This window comes from Galleria mellonella, unplaced genomic scaffold (assembly GCF_026898425.1).
Source record: "Galleria mellonella isolate WM207_F2 unplaced genomic scaffold, CSIRO_AGI_GalMel_v1 utg78, whole genome shotgun sequence".
In the NCBI taxonomy this organism is placed as follows: domain Eukaryota; kingdom Metazoa; phylum Arthropoda; class Insecta; order Lepidoptera; family Pyralidae; genus Galleria; species Galleria mellonella.
Genome location: NW_026442151.1, coordinates 7,630,749 through 7,650,873, shown reverse-complemented (window position 1 = coordinate 7,650,873; position 20,125 = coordinate 7,630,749). Strand labels below are relative to the sequence as shown.

General features: G+C 35.6%; 1 protein-coding gene across 3 annotated transcripts in view; it reads left to right on the top strand.

Moving 5' to 3' along the window:
- Nucleotides 1-1,286: 1,286 nt before the first annotated feature.
- The window catches only part of LOC113517261 (beta-1,3-glucosyltransferase), a 43,620-nt gene continuing 24,781 nt past the window's right edge, over nt 1,287-20,125 (top strand). Inside the window, exons 1-2 of one of the 3 annotated variants that reach the window (XM_031912483.2) lie at nt 1,287-1,485; nt 10,158-10,208. In XM_031912483.2, the coding sequence (XP_031768343.2) occupies nt 1,476-1,485; nt 10,158-10,208 (61 nt within the window). In that variant the 5' untranslated portion in view covers nt 1,287-1,475. Of the gene's footprint in view, nt 1,486-1,695; nt 1,796-7,962; nt 8,025-10,157; nt 10,209-20,125 lie in introns of those variants that run through there. The other 2 variants (XM_031912482.2, XM_026901891.3) reach the window with 2 other exon arrangements.

Sequence of the window (20,125 nt, the reverse complement as noted above, 5' to 3'; positions counted from 1 at the left end):
AGTACAGGTGCAACCGACCGTGCGGATGGTAATCGACAAGCACGCAATCGCATGCAGCGTTGGGGTGCGTACAAAGAACAACGGCTGAGAGTTGCAGGATTGTCTATTCCGCCGTTGAGCAACAGATAATAGTTCATCATCAAATTACACTTTCGCCTTACCTCGAATAGTATAGTATAGTATTATATTATTAGTGATCAGGACATCAGTAAGCGATGATAGGTGAGGATGAAGCAGGTCAGTTGGCCTGTCGTAATGAATTCATCAAAAATTAACCTCGATGGTTTCCAGGTAGAACCGCGGGGAGGTCGACATGATAGGGTATATTGCTAGATTGCTTACTAGCTACTCAATTGGTGAATTTGTCATAATGGACTAAGGGACTTGCTTCATCTTCACTTATCATCACTCACTGGTGCCCCGTCAGCGTATACCGATAGCGAAGGCGTGTAAACATTCCGTTACCATTCATTAAAAAAAAAAGTAAAGAATATGGAATTAGTGATGTGCCACGTTAAGCTGTCTCGAATATCTATTGAGCACTCAGGTACTCGAGTACACTATTAACGGAATTCTAATACACGGTGAACAAATATTGGTTTCAAGTAATTGTGAAAAGGTACGAAAATGCTATTAGTATCTATTTTTTTGTTTTAATAATTTTTTTCCTTACTGCAAAGGAACTATTTTTAAATAATAAAAATTTTGCTTATTACCATTATTAAATATGACTTTAGTTGAACCAAAATGTTAAAAATTGTCGAATGCCGTAAAAGGCCAACTCAGCCTAGATAAAATTATGAATGACTTGACTGCGATTAATATAGTACCAAGTCGTGTTCACTCGATTGAAGTATTGATTCGATAACACAGAGCTCATCTACACAAAGCTACTACGGAATGATTATTTAATTACATAGTACTTTTCTCACTGCACCAAAGTCTAATAATGAAAGTCTTACTGTTAAAAAAATATATATTACTAGTTGTTTCCCCGTGTGAATCAGTATATAAAATATTTTATGTGTTAAGTTAGGATAATAATCTATCCGTGAATCATTATTAATTCAAATCTAATCAGTCGTTGATAAAAAAGTATTGAAAGCATGAATGAGCAATAAACATCTAAATATTCAACATCTTTACAAATTAATACATTTATAATATTAGGATTAGAAAGATGTAAAGAAATCACCTGGACATATTAATTAATACTCGATAACATTATTAATAATCGATTCTGAATATTTAATCACCAATACAGAAGGTTATCGTTAGGCGGCAATACCGGCATCCACAACACTAGTCAAAAACGTCACTTTTTTCAAATGTTTTGTTTGTTTCAATATTTATTAAAATAATATGCTTTTTTTTCTTTATAAACTAAGTTTACAAATTTAGTTTAGGAATTTTCAAAATTAAAAGTATAGATAGAAGTGAATTATTCGATTTTGTTTTATTTTACTGTTTCAAATATGGACAAAAGTAAGTACCTAAATCCATTAATTACGATTTGTTTTTTTTTATTATCATTTTCACAAAATTCTTTCGAATATATTAATTCTTTTTTATTGTTAATATATTTAGTTTTCATTTAGCCAAATTTTAAATCAATATAGGTATAATTTGAGTGAAGTAATCAGTGTAATTATCAACTCTACCCACATTAACTAAATAACTATCTATTGAAATTTAAAAATAGAATATATATTTAAAAAGTAGAACTAAAATCTTAGACTTTGAGAAGAGAGCGTGATGTTTTTTTTTATGAATCATGTTAAGAAATGGACAATGGGTAAGTAAATAATAGATAATAATAATATCTACTGACCAATATTTTAGATAACCTATGTCAACATATACCGATAGAGCAGGCAGGGTTACCAATAACCTAGATATATGATGTGTTATTGTTAAAGAGGAAAAAATTGTTTGACACAAGTTCCTATATGTAATGTAATATAAATTACTATTGGACTATAGCGTTGTCTCTCATTTGAGCCATCGAGCATATGAGTCGTAGCTAATACGGCCAGTCCAGCTCTGCCCAGAAGCATAGAAGCTTCTTGGGATCTTCATAGCCCTCACAGAGTGACCTCACTGTTCCGAGCATATTTAAATGTTGAGGGGCACAGCTTCACATTCCAGGATTATGTGAACATCTGTTTCTTCGGCGTTAAAACAGTTTTAACATTCAGAAAGCTGTCACACAAGTCCTAATTGCAAGCTTTATGTTGCTATCAAGTTGATCATTACTTATCTTTAAATTATTTAAGATTTTTTTTTATAAACAAAGACGGGAGGGTATATCCAACTATGCTAATAATGTTCAGTAAAGAGGTAACAGAGAATGGCTCGCTTATACTTTGGAGACACCTCCAAAAGCAAGTAAAGCATGAACCATATCAGACACCTTTGTGTATAATAAAGAATGGCGGTAGGATCTTTTAACACCAGAGGGTGTCTATGTTAGCTTATTTGACCCACATTGGTGAATTCACTAAGAATTAGCAGTGGGTTCTAAGGGGGGGGGGGGGGAATACATATATTCAATAGTGGATAGTTAATGGCTGATGTGATGATATGATGATGATGAACAGATGATTATTGTGACAAACTACCCTCAAAAAGTGGCTTTTTAACAAATATTTCTACATTTTTCATTTTATTGATGTTAGATCATAGATTGTGTTTATCATTGTTATTATAGTCTTTATAAAGTAATAATTTCCAATTATTTAATAATTTAAAGACAATTTTTTTATTCTAAATTTATTTATTGTAAGATTAATTAGTAACTTAAAAAAAAATACTTTTTTTTTATACAACTTAGAATGGCAAACAAGTTGACGGCCCACCTGATGGAAAGTGGTAACCATCGCTTATAGACATGAGCAGTACCATGGACATAACAGAGTATACTGTTTCACCCATGATACCCCTCATGCGTTGCCATTCCTGAGGACTCGGGTGTTATTCCTCTGTACCCAGTAAATTCACACCATATCCCACCCTTCAAACCGAAACAGCCATGCAAACACAACTGCTTCACGGTTGAAACGCGAATGGGACAGAGGTACCCCAGCAATCGACTTTTGTACAGTCTCCCTCTGGTAATTTGCAAGCATAATATTAGCTGAATATGGAACTGTCTATGTATTAAATGAGAACTCTGTATCGCCTATTCAAAGCAAATCAAGTCTTCAATACCATAGGAATTTCTTTTTTGTAATGGATGGTAATGAAATGGTAACCCCACCTGCACTAATGGTATACACTGCTGAGTACAAGTGAGGGATGAAAAGGTAGGTCAGTTTGCCCAATGTGATGAATATTTATTTATTTATTTTACACTTTATTGCACCAAGTAAAAAGACAAATAACAAATACAGTAAATATTAATGAGAAGTGATACAAAAGGCGGCCTTATCGCTAAGCAATCTCTTCCAGACAACCTTTGGGTAGAGGACCTGGAATTCAGCATGATGGTTTCTAGGGGGGGACCACGTGGAGGTCAATTTGACAGGATATTGCTAGCAATGAGACTGGTAATTCGCATTACTAATAAACCCCCTCTCCCCGATACCATGGAAATTGACGCTAAGGCAATAACAAACCTGTTTTTGAAAGTAAAAGTTTTTAGCTTTTAATTTTCATCATCAGATTTCAGGCACTACATAGGTTTTGTCAGGACAAATCAAATGAGCTTAAACACGATGGATTTCTCACGCGTAGTTTACGAGTTCCTATGGCCATTTTCTGTCGTCATCTTCAGATCACCTTAATGGTACCGTGATGTATTGTCACGGTACTTACATAACTATGCCAAAATTTAGTACAAGCTGTTAAAAAATTGATCGTAAATTTGAAAAGGAATATGTAAAGGTTTACCTTTAACTTTCCACTGCTGAATATAAGCTTCTCCCTAGGGAGGTTTTGCCAGTAGTTGCTGCGTTTGGCAGGTGGATTGGCAACTGCTAACTGCGGTTTGGCTTTGGAGATATTTTAGGAGGGACGCTGCATTCTATCCCTCGCCCTCACGTAGTCGCCTCTTACGACACCTATGGGAAGGGAAGAGGTGGCCTATTCTATGCCGGGACCATAGGGGCACTGGTACTTATTATATATTAAATAATGTTAAATAAAAGTAATTTTAAATTGTAAAAATGGCACACATAGCTACACATTTAGTTGCGACATCTAATCACGTCCATGTCTATGGTCTTATTTTCTATAGGTACTCTGTAGTCCTATTTTCATTGGACATTATAAAAGGGACATTTAAAAAAGCCAATCGCGAGATGGAACCAATGCAATATGCACGTAAGCTATTAACTCGGTCCAAGTAATAGAACGCCCCCTCTCCCCCCCCCCCCCTCCAATCTCGCCCACCCTTTTATTAGCTTTGCAAAATGAAGCGCTCTTGTTCTTTTTTTAAAAGTGGCCATTATTCGAAATAAGATTGTTTATGTGTACCCGACGAAAAAGTTACGTTGTGTTCCCTTCAAAAATTAAAAGCTTGTTCCTGATTTACGACGCAATATGCAAAAATACAAGAAATTGTACAACGTTTTCCTTAGAATAACTTTTAGTAATTTTCCACGCTGTTTTCTTGGAATATCTGTCGGCTATGATTTTCAGGTACAAGGCTTTGTGTTTTTTTTTTTATTAAAATATCTTTTATTTTTTAATGCCATGGTATATAAGTTTATGAAGAATGTACTTCAGTTAATAATACTGAAGTTTTAATACTGAATAAACATCGAATTCCATTGTAATTTGTCATTATAATAGGAGTCGGGTATTTTTATACGTCCGTACCACAACTTTTGACCTTAAAACTTAAATCATTCTACTTTCGCGGCTTTGTTAAGTTAGTATTTAATATATATAAATATAGTAAGCTAAATTAATATATAACCTACTATGTACCAAATTTCATTCATATCCGTTCAGTAGTTTTTGTGTGAAAGAGTAATAAACATCTATCCATCCTTATCAATTTCCGCATTCATAATATTAATAGACTCCGACTGTCATGGGGGGAAAGGGATTGTTAGTAATGGAGACTAAGAATCCTATTGCTAGCAATATACCCAACCAGGTCGACCTCCTCGCGGTTCTCCTTGGGAACTATCATGGTTAATTCCTGATGAATTCATCATGATGGGCTAACTGGCCTGTTTTTATTCTCATCTATCACCCTTTACTGGTGCTTCGCCAGCGTATCCCGTTAGCGCAGGCGAGGTTACCATACCATTTTCACCCATAAAAAAAAAACTCCGACTGTCAAAAACTGGGGGAAGAGCTTATTAGTAATGCGGACTACCAGTCCTATTGCTAGCAACATATCTTGTCAGATCGACCTCAGCGTGATCCTTTCTGTAAACCATCATACTGAATTCCTAGTGTATTCATGACGATGGGCTGACCGACTTCCCCTTTCATTCTCACTTATCATCCCTCACTGGTTTGTCAGTGTATATCGTTAGCGCAGGCGGGGTTACCGTTCCCATTATCGTCAATTAAAAAAACGACTTCCAAAAATTAATTTTTCAACCAACTTCAAAAAGTAGACTTCAATTCGGTTCAATTTTGTTTGTTCGTTATCTCGTCAATCTAAACTGATTTGGAAAATTATTTTTTTTTTATCTGAAAAGATATATTTACAGATTGTTCTCGTGGAAGTTTTATTAAAATCGGTTCCATGCTTTAGTTAGATAGATAGATAGATAAATAATTTATTTGCCTTACTTACAGCACACAAACAATAAAAGTAAAAATGCAAAGTGAAAAATGATAAAAAAAGTACAAAAAAAAAAATACAAAAACAAAATCAGAATGCATAAAATTAGTAACGATTTTTTTTTCTTCATGCGTGTGCCACAGTAATACAAAATGGCCACAACTCAGTTTTTTGCTTTGTCCTAAAAAGAGCAAAACACTGATATTCTGTTGTGGCCAAAAGTGAGCCGCTAAATACTACTGAAAAAATAATAATAATAAAAAAAAAGTTATTAGTTCATAATGACTGGTTTTGTCACAACTGAAGTCTTTTTTTGGAACACGATCTTTAATTATCTTCAATTTAAAAAGTACCATTCCTGATTCGCCGTTACGTATACTGTCGTAAAGTATTTCACTTTTAAGACACGTACCAGACTTTTACTGTTTAAACGTGAGTCCTGAATTTCGGTGATTTCAAGAGAAATAAAAAAGGTCTAATATCTGTACTGGATTTTACGTATGAGACGTTAAAAAAATATATATAGATTTTTTTGGTTATGGAATGAGCTCCATGCCGAGGTTTTCCCAAGATATTACAGCATGGGGTTCTTCAAAAGGGGGGTAAAGAGGTTTCTTCAGGGTCGGCAACGCGCGTTAAACCCCTGATATTTCAGGCGTTAATAGGCCATCAATGTCCAAAAACATAGATATTGGAGCGGTACCAGTGTTACCTATGCCTAGTAAAGGTGGATAATACATAGCAATATCTATATATTGCAGTTACAATATCTATACATATATTGCCCCGATATGTGAATGTGAATGTGAAAAAGACTCCATTTTCCGCACTTAGCCTCTCATTTGGGCCATTGTGCGTATGAGTCGTGGCTAGTGCAGCCAACCTAGCTCCGTCCAGAAGAGCAGAAGCTTCCTGGGTTCTTCACAGGCCTCACGGAGCGACCTCACCGTTCCGAGGATTTCTAAACGTTGATGGGCCACAGCCTCACATTCTAGGATTACGTGAGCTGCCGTTTCTTCGGCGTTGAAACAGCCTCGACATAGAGGGCTGTCTGTGGCTCCTATTGTGTATAGATGTTTGTTTAATGGACAATGACCCGTTATTGTCCCTATCATTGTTTTGAGGTTTTTTCTGTCTAGATGTAATAAACGTTTTGATAGTCGTTGATTCAACATAGGTACGGCCAATATAGGTATTGCCCCGATAACAGATATATTAAATGTCGGTTATCCAATATATAATAACTAAAAGAAAAACTCTCGTAATGAATACAGGTATCCGACTGGTATTATCGATATCAAAATAGGTGATCATCACTGTCCAGAAATAGTGGTTCCCAACGGATTTCGGAATTCGGTTGTATTTTTTTTTTGTGTCTCATCGTCATATCAGCCGTCGTGTCTATCTATCCACTGTTAAACATAGATCTCCTGCATAGACTGCTAAAAGGAACGGTCCCAAACCTCGTCCGATTTGAGCAATTTGACCTCGTCACTCCATTTAGTGTGATTATGTTTATAATTTTAATTTATTAAAATACATATACTTTACATTTTTGGATGTTATGTATTAAAAAAAATGTTTGTAAGTACATTTGTTGCTTAATTACGATTAAATAGTTTAAATAGTATACTGTCCTACTCAACCCACTGAAACTGCGCAGAGATGTTGTATCTCTGTGCATTTTCTATCGAATTTATCATGGCGAGTGTTTTGAGGAGTTGTTCGGATTGATCCCTGTTGCTGATTTTCACCACCGTACAACCCGTCACAAACTAAAGTTTCATCCCAATCATCTGGACGAGTGGCGGTCTTCCATCGTGCGTTTTTCAAGGCACTTTCTTCCACGCACAACCATTCTTTGGAATCAACTTCCGGCAGCAGTATTTGCAAACCGATACGACAACATAACCTTCAAGAAAAGAGTATATTCCTTTTTAAAAGGCCGGCAGCACACCTGCAATGCCGCTGGTGTTGTGGGTGATCATGGGCGGCGGTAGTCACTTACCATCAGGTGAGCCACATGCTCGTTTGCCCCCTGTGTTGTAAAAAAAAATTTAGGTAATACATGTTGTTTTGTTATTAGTACAATGGTGTACAACAAATAGATAAGACTGAATTCACTAGATAATCCCTTGTATGATTATTTAACGCATGCGCCGTAAACGCTACGTCGTGGTAAACTTTTCCAACGGAAGTTTCGGCCGTCAGTGCTGAAGGAACGGACGGGGGTGGTGCGCGTCTGTCGACCGCAAGTTTTACGAAATGCGTGCGAGAGGTGCGAATTAGAAATTTATATGGGATATATGTATTTTTGTGTTTAAATATATAGTATTTAAAGCTTTATGTAAAACTAGTTGCACCTATCCCGTGGCTTTTCCCGTGATGTCTAGTAGCCTATAAAAGTTATAGAAATGAGCCGTCAAATGCAAAAAGACTAGTAGTTCTAGAGATTAACGCGTTCAGACAAACAAACTTCCACTTTTTTATTATTATTATTATTATTATTATATTAAATAATGTTTTGTTATTTCACATATAAACAAAGCTATTATTCATACTCGAAAATTAATCTTAAAGTTATTGTTTCACTCTTGCACCACCTACCCACTTCTATCTGTTCTCCTTTAACCAAGGTTGTCTGTAAGAGTATAATAACTTTCACGATTTTGCTCTATAGAATAGTTCTTTACATTATGATAAAATTAATTATACGACCAAATAAAAAAAAGGGTTTTACAACCACACTGGTGGATTGCAAATAGAAACCGAAATTGTTTAAAAATTGCCAAAGATATTGTACATATACATATTTATTTATTTATTTCGTATTGCTTTCTGTAATATGGTTAGTAAATATAAAAAAAAAAAAACTATGTACACTGTTGGGTATAGAAAGTAGGAGAGAAATATATATATATAATTTTTGAAAATTTTCTTCATTTGAAATCAAAACATGATATTCTTGCAATTGCCAATAAATATCCCATAATTATTGAAAAAATAAAAGACGGTGAAAAATGATACTTGTTAATTTTTTTTTATTTTGCCTTCATAAATTATACAAATGTATATATTAAAAAAAAAATCGAATTGTTTATAATTACTCCTCTCCATCCAAAGGTTGCCTGGAAGAGATCGTTTTTAGCGATAAGGTCGCCCATTGTTTTCTCATTATGATTATTTCTTGTAATTGTTTGTATTTATAATAAGTTTACTATTGTAATCTTTTGGAGGAAACAATAAAGTTATTTGTGTGTATTGTACTCGTAAGTTATGCAAATATATTCTATTTATTATTATAATGCATTCATGTACATAATATAGAATTGTTACAATGCTCTTATGTTTTTTTTTTTATTGGGTGATAATGGTATGGTAACCCCGTCTGCGCTATCGGTATACACTGGCGGGGCACCAGTGATAGATGACTGATGAGGATGAAAGTAGGTCAGTTAGCCCATCCTGATGAATTAAACTAGAATTAGTCACAATGGTTTCCAGGGGAAACCACGTGGAGGTCGACCTGACAGGGTATATTGCTAGTAATAGGGTTATTTGACCCCATTACTAACAATCCCTTTCCCCCCAATGCTCTTATGTAGAGTAAGTACATGAAACCCTGTTTGGGTGTAGCAAAATTATATTGATAGGTAGCTAATATACATGCATTAATGTCAATTTATGTATATTTATATATATGTATATTATTTGTATCTATGTATCTATACCAAACAATTCGTTAATTAATGTATTAAGATTTTTATTATGGGAGACAGACGTGACAGATATGTATGTATGTACCTATATACATACTTTTATTATGTATTGTCAAATTGGTTGTTGATCAGTGGGATTTTATAAGCCAAGTGCCCTTGAAACTGGTGTTCATACATGATAATGAATTCAGAATATTAACGATGCAAGATATATATAGCAAGATATACAGAGATATAAGGGTAGTCTTCGATATTCGATTCTCTGTCTACAATGAATCAGACCTGTCGTAAAGTTAAATATTTATATATGGAAAAATAATATTATTAAAACTAATATTGTAAAAAAAGATTTGTTTTTTTTTTGTAATCGTTAAATTCAAATTTTAAAAATTCTTTGACATATGTCTTATCGCTTTTTATTAAATATTATTTAATTTTATTAAAAAAAAAGCCAAGCGTAACTGACAGGTTGCAATATTTATTTATTTATTCTTTATTAACGACATTAAAAAAAATTGCAATAAGACGGACTTAATGCTCCCAATAAATCTTTGGAAAACAGAAATGTATATATTTACTCGTATGTATTTAAGATTTTTTTTTTTATATTTCGAAATTTCTTTTTTTTTTTTTTATTAATTAAGTCTTACAAAGAACAATATACATTATAATATTTTGTATGTTTGTTACAGTTGCAACGTTGGTGCTAACTCTCGCCTATTTACAATTTGCTCTTAGTTTCGGTAAGTGATCTCTTTTCTGCTTTAATTCCGCTACCATTAGTATGCATGCGATAGCCAACGCTCTGAGACTGACTAAGTACTATGAGTGACTAGAATTTGTTTTTATTGTTAGCTGTTGTAATGTCTGTGTACGTCACTTAATACTAATTATTATTTTTGCTTTCTATTATTATATTATATTTTTGGTATACAAAAGATCTACAACTTTCCATATGAGCCGATCCCGACCGCTATTATGTCCACTCACGTTTTGCAATGTGTTTCACATCTACACGAATTATTTATTTCTCATGTTATTTGTTAACAAGTTTAAGTGCGTTTTACATTTTGTTTAAATAATTTAATCGATTGATATAAATAAGAGTATAATTTGAGACTAATTAAAGAATATTATATCTTATGCCGTTTCGGTCCCGCCATAGAATGGGCCACCCCTTTCTTTCCCATGGGTGTCGTAAAAGGCGACTAAGGGAATTTATGGTCGAAGGATGGACAGCAGTGTTTCTGATATTAAATGAGCCAAATGTCGATTTAGTTGAAGATTAGGCTGTGTGGCTTAGCTCCTTTGCCTTTCCCACTGTGATTAAATTAATACTATCCATTTTGTTGAGTAAATAATAAATGTTGACACGTTTTTGACACTTTCTAATCTACTAATATAATATAAGCCCATAAAAAATCCTGAAGAAATAAGCTATCAAATGCAAAAAGTATTTTTCAAATTCGACTGGTAATTTTAGAGATTAACGCGTCCTGTTAAAACCTGACGTAATAGAAATGGCAACATCGAACGTTCTTTTTTGATGGATTTAAAACTTGTAGTTGACGTTTTACTTTTTTTATTCTTCTACCCGTTATTAAAAATCATACATCTTTAGTTTGAACGAATGAACTCGTTCTGTGAACATATTTAATTTCTTATTAATAAAAAGTTATTTCTAACTATTTCGAGTATCTTATTGCTCCTTGCTCCACACGTCTTAAAAGACACGTCTAAACAAACCTTTCCGCTATATTATATCAGTTGGTATAGATAGAACATCGTTGGGTGAATAAATTTCTCTGTAGATTTAAAAAAAAATACCAATAAGTGTAATTCATTTAAAAAAATCAAAGCCAGAGTAAACTGAAATAATTTTATACGATCGAAACGAATCAACAAATCGATCATCAAAGTGAATTATTGGAGCGGACTCGAATCGAGTCTGGTGGTCGTTGCGATGCGATCAATCGTGAAGCAAATCGCGCCATTTGAGTGATCATCTCGTTAAACACGAGTAGGCAGATACTGCCTCTCAGCGTAACAGGATTTTGTTATGAGGCAGGCATAGAGCGTAAATGAGAGAATTCCAGATAGGCGGCGTAAATCTTAGGCGTAAATCTAACTAATAGGGAGGAAAAGGGATTGTTAGTAATGGGGATTAGATAGATAGATACTCTTTATTGTTTCCTCCGAAAGATTACAATAATAAACTTATTATAAATATAAACAATTACAAGAAATAATCACAATGAGAAAATGGGCGACCTTATCACTAAAAACGATCTCTTCCAGGCAACCTTTGGATGGAGAGGAGTAATTATAAACAGTTTGATTGGAGGCACAATGAAAATTTATTATTTCTTAATAAGATTTGAAGATATGATACATGTAATAATGTAAAATATATATCCTTACTCATTATATACTATTATATACATATACACATACATATACATACATTTATACATACACATACACATACATACATACATACATGCATATAATCATCTACACAGATACAGATTAGTGACTCTATTACTAGCCAATATACCCTATCAGGTCAACCTCCTCGCGGTTCCCCCTGGAAACCATCGTGATTCATAGTGAATTTGTCACGATCGGTTAACTGACATGCTTATCATCCCTCACTGGTGCCCCGCCAGTGTATACCGTTAGCGCAGGCGGGGTAGCCATTCCATTATCGTCCATTAAACAAAATCAAACTAATATAATTGTCTTGTAACCAGACAATGACTGTACATGGGGGATATTTAAAAAAAGAGGTCTTTAAAATTTAAGGAATTTTATCTGTCTGCCTGTTCCGGTATTACGCCAAAACTACTACATCGTATTGGATATGCTTTTCAGTTGCTTTGCTGTTTGCTGACGTATGTTTTTGAAATGGTATTGCCTAGCAATGCTGTAATAAATATGCGTGTAGCTCCCGGCATAGAATAGACTACTTCTTTGTTAGTAACGTGGACTAGCGGTCCCATTGCTAGCAATATACCCTATCAGGTCAGCCTTCACGTGGTCCTCTCGAAAAACCAACGAGCTGAATTCCAGGTGTGTTTATTACAATGGGCTAACTTAGTGTTTTCCAACCTTCTTGTGCCATGCCCCAGAACATTTCTAAAATTTTTATGGCCCCCGTACATAATTTTTCCTGACAAACTTTACTTGACGACTCTAATCGCCCAGTTGATATTTTAGTAACATCAAACAAAATTATACCTAATAAATATTTACAGCATTTTTTTTAAAAGTTACTTTTTCTGTTAAATTTGGTACCGATATCTGCTCGTAGCATTGCATTTAAATTGCCCTGAGCAAGAGGGTTAAAATCGCTTCGACTCCATTTTTTCGTTGCCCACCACACTTTGCACCATCCCCACGTTGGGAAACACCGGGCTAACTGATCTACACTTTCATTCTCAACTATCATCCCTCACTGGTGTTTCGCCAGAGTATATCGTTAACGCGGTCACGGTTACCATAGATCCATTTCACCGATGGCATTTGGAATATACGATAATCGATCTAAATACGTACATTACGTAGTTATTTGGATTTCATTAATTATTATGTACGTGTAAAGGGGGTTACAAGAATTCTAATTAATTATTGACTCGTCACTAATTCTACATCGCCGTGTAGGTCCCGGCATAGAATAGGCCAACCCCTTCCTTGCCCGTAGGTGTCGTAAGAGGCGACTATGGGAGCTTAACGGTAGAGGGATATGCAGTAGCGTCTTTAGGTAGGTTTTGGAGATGTTCTAAGAGGAACGCTGCTCTCCTTTAATCGCACCTTACGACACCCACTAGTGATTGTTAATAATGCGGACTACCAGTCCCATTGCTAGCAATACACACCGTCAGGTCGACCTCCACGCGCTGCCCCCTGGAAACCATCGTGCTGAGTTCCAGGTGTATTTATCACGATGGGCTAACTGACCTGCTCTTTCATTTTCACTTATCATCTCTCATTGGTGCCCCGCCGGTGTATACCGATAGCGCAGGCGGGGTTGCCATTCCATTATCATCCATTAAAAAAAAAGACACTCACGACGAAGGAAGGGGTGGCCTATTCTATGGCGGGATCATATCCGTTTCAGACCTGAACGATACCGGCGTGAGTTGTAACTTTAAAAAATTCTAAAACCGGCGTGAGTTGTAACTTTAAAAAATTCTAAAACCGCGCGCAATTTATTTTTACGCACGAAGCTGAAATAACATGATAGTGAGATTCTAAACCAGCCAATAAGAAATCATTTTAGTGGCCAGGTGGTGCAGTAGTCTCGTGTGTGCCGGCGAGATGGCTTGGCTCCAAAACACGAAAATATATTTAATCTGAAAGAAAAAAAATCTTGGGTCTGAAAGATATATGGCAAGATAACGTAACACACATAATAATATTTTTATTTGTACGTTAGGTAATGTGTTTATGTGTTAATGTAATTATGTACGAGTATGCACAACCATTATCTTCATTGTTTATGGCCGTTTTCTAGATAACCCCATTCTGATAGTATATTTTGTATTAATATGTATTTCAACTATTGTATCTTATCTTTTATTTGCGTATGGGGGTCAGCTAAGTCGTTGCACGTCGATCTATGTGTTTCCCCGTGCTTTATGCCATCATTTCATAGATCCTAAATGTTACCTTAACGATATTCCGCGGTTTAAGATATCTGTAGTCCCCTGGTTTTGGATAAGCCGTTCCCAGTAGACTCATACGCATACTTGCCAATGAATCGCAGTTGCACATCAAGTGCTCCATGGATTCCGATTTCTTACCACAAAGTCTGCACAGTGTGTCCGAGATAAGACCCATCTTGTATAGTATATGCCTTACTGGTATATGTCCAGTTAAGGCACCTATTATGAGTCTTGCCTGTTTTCTGCCACCGCTGTAGATGAGTTTATCCGAACCCTCAGCGTTGTCGTTTAAGAACTTTTTAGAATGCCTAAGAAAACCCTTCAAAGTCCTCCATTCTTTTGCTGTTTTTCTCTTACATACTTCTTAAGGGCAGAGTTATTTAGTTAACAATGCCTGATGCAAGTGCACTGGCCCATGTATTTCAACTAAATTAATTGTGTAAAAAAATTATAACATACTTGGACAAAGGGAATTTTTAAAATTAGAATTTTGTCGTTAAAGTCCGTTTTTTTTTTTGCTAAGCATTAAGTTATGTGTAGAAAGTCCTCAGCCAAAGTAAGTTTTTAAGCTCTTCGATATATCGAGAATATATTATGACTAAGCGCGCGTCGACTTGCACAACTTAACTGAAACTTCACGACGTTTGTTTAAGTAGTGTTTTAGTTAAAAGTAAGTTGATGCGGAGTGCTGTAGGGGCTTATAGTCGAGCCAACTTATCGTTCCGCTTCTAGTGTTTATATAGGTCTTATGTTTATTTTCTTGATACAGTAATTAGTCGTACGACTATAATAATATGTACCACTGACTTAGCTGACCTCATATCAGTGATTCCCAACCTTTTTTGTGCCATGCCCTACTTGAACATTTTTTTTTTATACCACTGAGGTGGCAAACAAGCATACGGCCCACCTGATGGTAAGCGGTTACCGTAGCCTATGAACGCCTGCAATACCAGAGCTATTACGCGCGCGTTGCCGACCCTGAAGAAACCTCTTTACCCCCCTTTTGAAGAACCCCATGCTGCAGTCTCTTGGGAAAACCTCGGCAGGGAGCTCATTTCATAACCTGAGTGTTCGTGGGAGAAAACATCTCTGAAACCGCGTTGTACGCGACCATTTAGGCTGTAAGGTATGAGACATTTCTAAAATTTGTATGCCCTCATACATAATTTTTCCCGACAAACTTTACTTAACGACTCTAATCGCCCAGTTGATCGCCCAGTATTTTGGTAACGTCAAACGAAATTATACCTAATAAATAATTATAGCATTTTTTTTATTTACCTTTTGTTTGTTAAATTTGGCACTGATATCTACTCGTAGCATTGCATTTAAATGATCCGGAGCAAGAGGGTTATAATCGCTTCGTGTTCATTTTTTAATTTCCCCTCCTAACTATCAAATTGCCCCCCAGTAGGGCGTGGGCCCCACGTTGGGAAATACGGCCTTATATTATATTGGCGATAGTTTTCGCCATGCTGCAGGGGTGGCCAACTGTCGATTGTGACTTTTAGTCCAGTCGATCGTGGCAAGGCAATAAAATGTTTTGCTAATTTAGCGGAAGATGCTCAGACGCAATGCTCACACTAATATAAATAAATAAGTTACTAAGAATAATTTACAGTTTCATGTTTTCCCTCTTAATAAAATAAAAAATACTACAACACTACATAATAGTGTACTGAACTATGTTGTTTCGTTTGTGATTTTAAGAAGCATGTAATTGGTAGATTGCGCAGGGCTTCGTTAGTTTACTAACGAAGATTTTAGATTTAGTCAAGTCGGCCACATCTGCCCATACTATTTTTTTTTGATGGGTGAAAATGGTGTGGTAACCCCGCCTACGCTAACGGGATATGCTGGCGGAGCACCAGTGAAGGGTGATAGATGAGAATGAAAACAGGTCAGGTAGCCCATCATGATGAATTCATCAAGAATTAACCATTCCAGGAAGAACCGCGTGCAGGTCGACATGATTGGGTATATTGCTAGCAATGAGATTCTCAGTCTCCATTACTAACAATCCCTTTCCCCCCGTATCAATAGTGTTAATGTAACAAAATTAATTCGACTCCAAGTAATAATAAATGTTTACACATACTGCAAATGCCTCGTCTGGGTGGGGGGAAGGGATTGTGAGTAATGCGAACTACCAGTCTCATTGCTAGCAATATACCCAGACATGTCGACCTCGACGTAGTCCCCCCTGGAAACCATCGTGCTGAATTCCAGGTGTATTTATCACGATGGGCCAACTGGCCTGCTCTTTCATCCTCACCTATCATCCCTCACTGGTGCCCCGCCAGTGTATACCGATAGCGCAGGCGGGGTTACCATTCCATTATCATCCATTTAAAAAAAATGCCCTCGGTATTTCAGGCGTCTATAGTCTATATTAACCGCTTACCATTAGGTGGGCCGTATGCTCGTTTGCCACCTCAGTGCTTAAAAAAAACGCTGCCGAAACACCTCTTGTATTAATTCTATAATTTACATTTACCTTGGGTTATTTACGTGAAGGGTTTCCAATTCCAATAATAAGTACCGTACGAACACCAATTGCCTGTTTCCCAAGTGAGGCGTAATGAGAAAATGTACAGCCAACGAACCCATCTGTGGCCGCAAACCAGAACACGAACACTGTCCATTTTATAAGAGTATTTTCTTATATTAAATACTAAACGTATCCTGCGGTTCTGCCTGAACCAAATAAAGTATAACCTACCAATGTACAAAATTTCAAATCCGTTTTTTTTTATTTTATTTAATTGGCACATAAAACAGATCACAACCATAAAAAACTTAAGTAATAATAACATTTGTGATTCGGCTAGGCTATAATCCAATTACATTATGTGCACAGCTTGAGTAATTCATGAGAAGCAAACACATAAAATAAAAAAAAATACTTAAAATGTTATATAAATATATAAAAGTTAAAACTATATAAAAAAAAAATTCAATCATATTCTACAAAATAGAAAACAAATTCTTCCTAAAGAGTAAATATTTTGTACCGAATATGTCGATGGATTTGTGGTCGAGCAGTAAGTCGTTATAATGACGACACATCCTTACCACAGGATTGTAATAAGAAGTGTTATTTTTGTAGACTTGTAATGTAAACAAATTATGAGTAGGATTACGTGCTTTGTTGTAGCTCATATGATATGGCGTGAATTTACTGGGTACAGAGGAATAACACCTGAGTCCTCAGGAATGGCAACGCATGGGGGGTATCATGGGCGAAACAGTATGTGTGTGTACTGTTATGTTCATGATACTGCTCATGTCTATAGGCGACGGTTACCACTTTCCATCAGGTGGGCCGTCAGCTTGTTTGCCATTCTAAGTTGTATAAAAAAAAATTAAATTAAGCAGTAGAGATGGCGAATCTATGACGTTACGAATGATTTTGTACAGATATAGTATTTAGTATTAGTCGTTTATGCGTGAAAGAGCAACAAACGTACACTCATTCATCCATGGATACAAACTTTCGCGTTTATTGATAAGATATATTTAGAATAGATCCTTTTAAGGTGTAATTGGAATCCTTTTAGTGTTATTTTAATAGTAACTTGTTATATCCTCCTCTCTCACTCCTTATACCACTCCTTCCTTTCCCGTGGGTGTCGTAATAGACGACTGAGGGAACTTGTATGTCGTGGAATAGGCAACACCGTCCCTTTTAAAACTTCACGAAAGCCTAACTGCAAATGTCAACCCGCCTGCCAAGTGTGACAACTACAGGCAAATCCTCTCTTATTAGGGCGGCCTATGTCCATCAGTGGACAGTTATTATATATAATTATATTCGAGAAAAAATTTCAATTTCTCTGTCAAAGCACTCTCTTAAATGGATCCCAACGATATTGCTTTCACCCTGTGTAGTATGTATATTCGAAACACACTGTTCACCATAACGTCGCAGAGGTAGTCATAGAAGCTTATTGTAACCCATCGAGTAATTATTGATAATTGAACCCGTTCCTAAACAAACAGTAAATGCGTAACCTATGAAATCGTGGTTGGGTATCGCTTTATGAATAGTTTAGTAGGAAATCGAACTATGGGACGGTTTAACCGATCGAAATTATAGGGCCCTGGTAAGAAAGTTCTTTGAATGGATGTCGGCGTAACACACCGCATGTATAGAGTTATTTTGTTATGTAAAATGTAAATGTGATCATATAGTGTAATTAGCTATTGCCCGCGGATTCGCTCGCACGTAAATCTTAAAGATAAATGGTTGTATGGAAGTTTGAGGGGTGAAATTTTCAAAAAGTATGAAGTATATGTTTGTTAGTTTAATCAAGAAACACGAATAGTACGTTTCAAGCAGATAAGATTTTTTTTTTATTTTTATATTAACGTTTCCATCCCATTTCTTTCGTTTGGGGTTAAATTTGCAAAAACGACTAAATACGTGCTTATGTATTTATTTTTACTGAGAATCTTTAATATAAAATTTCGTTCTTTTTACTTAACAACGGTCTCTTTATATAAATTTTAACCTCTTTTTTTACACTAACAATTTTTACCTCTATTTTATAATAGAAATTTCCACCCTGTTTCGCCCGATTGGGGTTGAATTTCCAAAAACGATGAAATACGTACTTATATATGTATTTTTGCCGGGAAGTTTTGTTAATCATCATCTCCTACCCTTATCCCAATTATTATTTGCGGTCGGCGTAATATGTTTTCCTCTTCCATTCTTCTCTATTCCCAGTCATTTCCGCATTCACTCCCATTCTGGCCATATCGTCTTTCACACAATTCATCCATGTCTGTTTAGATCTTCCTCTGCTCTTATAGCCATCTACATTAATTTTTAATACTTTTTTTTTTAATATGTTAATATTACATTTAATTCTTTTCACTTAAAAATTTTGGGAATCTAATATAAACAACAACCCTTAGTAAATAGATTTTCAAAACCGCTGAAATACAATAAATACGTATTTTATTTATTTCTAGCCAGAAGCCTGCTAATGAATTTTCATTTCTAACTTTGAAAATGACAGGCTTTCTTACACTCGTTCATTACTCATTTTACTCCTTCAGAGATGGATTTTCTAAAAATCTTAATGGATCGTTCACATCCTAAAAATGCATGTACTCTCAAAATTTAAAATTTTTAAGCCCTATGGTTTGCCAACCCGCTTGCCAAGCGTGGTAACTACTGGATAAACCGCTCAAGGGGAATCCCAATAATGCACCTATCGGGGAGGCTTGTATTCACCAATGGACAGTTGATGACTGATACCATGATGGTGATAATGATTACAGAAAATTCGAAATTATCAGGCAATATTTTTTTAATGAAATTAAACAATTTTCTTTACCAAGAAACATGGGTCGAGAAAATTTTTCAGCCTCTTATTCTAATATGGCGCGTCCCGCTGTCTAATTATTATGGGAGCTATGGGAGGCTCAAAAATTGTTGACGTTATTTTTTGCATAATCCTTCAAGAAGAGTTTTGTTTCACAAGTAATTTTAAAAGGATATTAATTATATTATATATAATTTAACTCTTCATCAAAAATTATTTATACATATCAGTGGTCGCCCCGTGGTCGAAATTCGACCATAACATATATTGTAATAAATGAATTTATTACGGTTTGACATTCAGTAAGACTATGGACAAATAATATTAATCTATTCTTAATTTGACCATTTGAGACTTTGTACAAAAGTCGATTGCTTGGGTACCTCTATCCCATTCGTGTTTCAACCGTGAAGCAGTTGTGTTTGCATAGCTGTGTTTCGGTTTGAAGGGTGGGATATGGCATGAATTTACTGGGTACAGAGGAATAACACCTGAGTCCTCAGGAATTGCAACGCATGTCCATGGTACTGCTCTTGTCTATAGGCGACGGTTACCACTTTTCATCAGGTGGGCCGTCAGGTTGTTTGCCATTCTAAGTTGTATAAAAAAACCATAGACTTTAACAATAAACAAAATAGTTTTAAAAAAAAATAT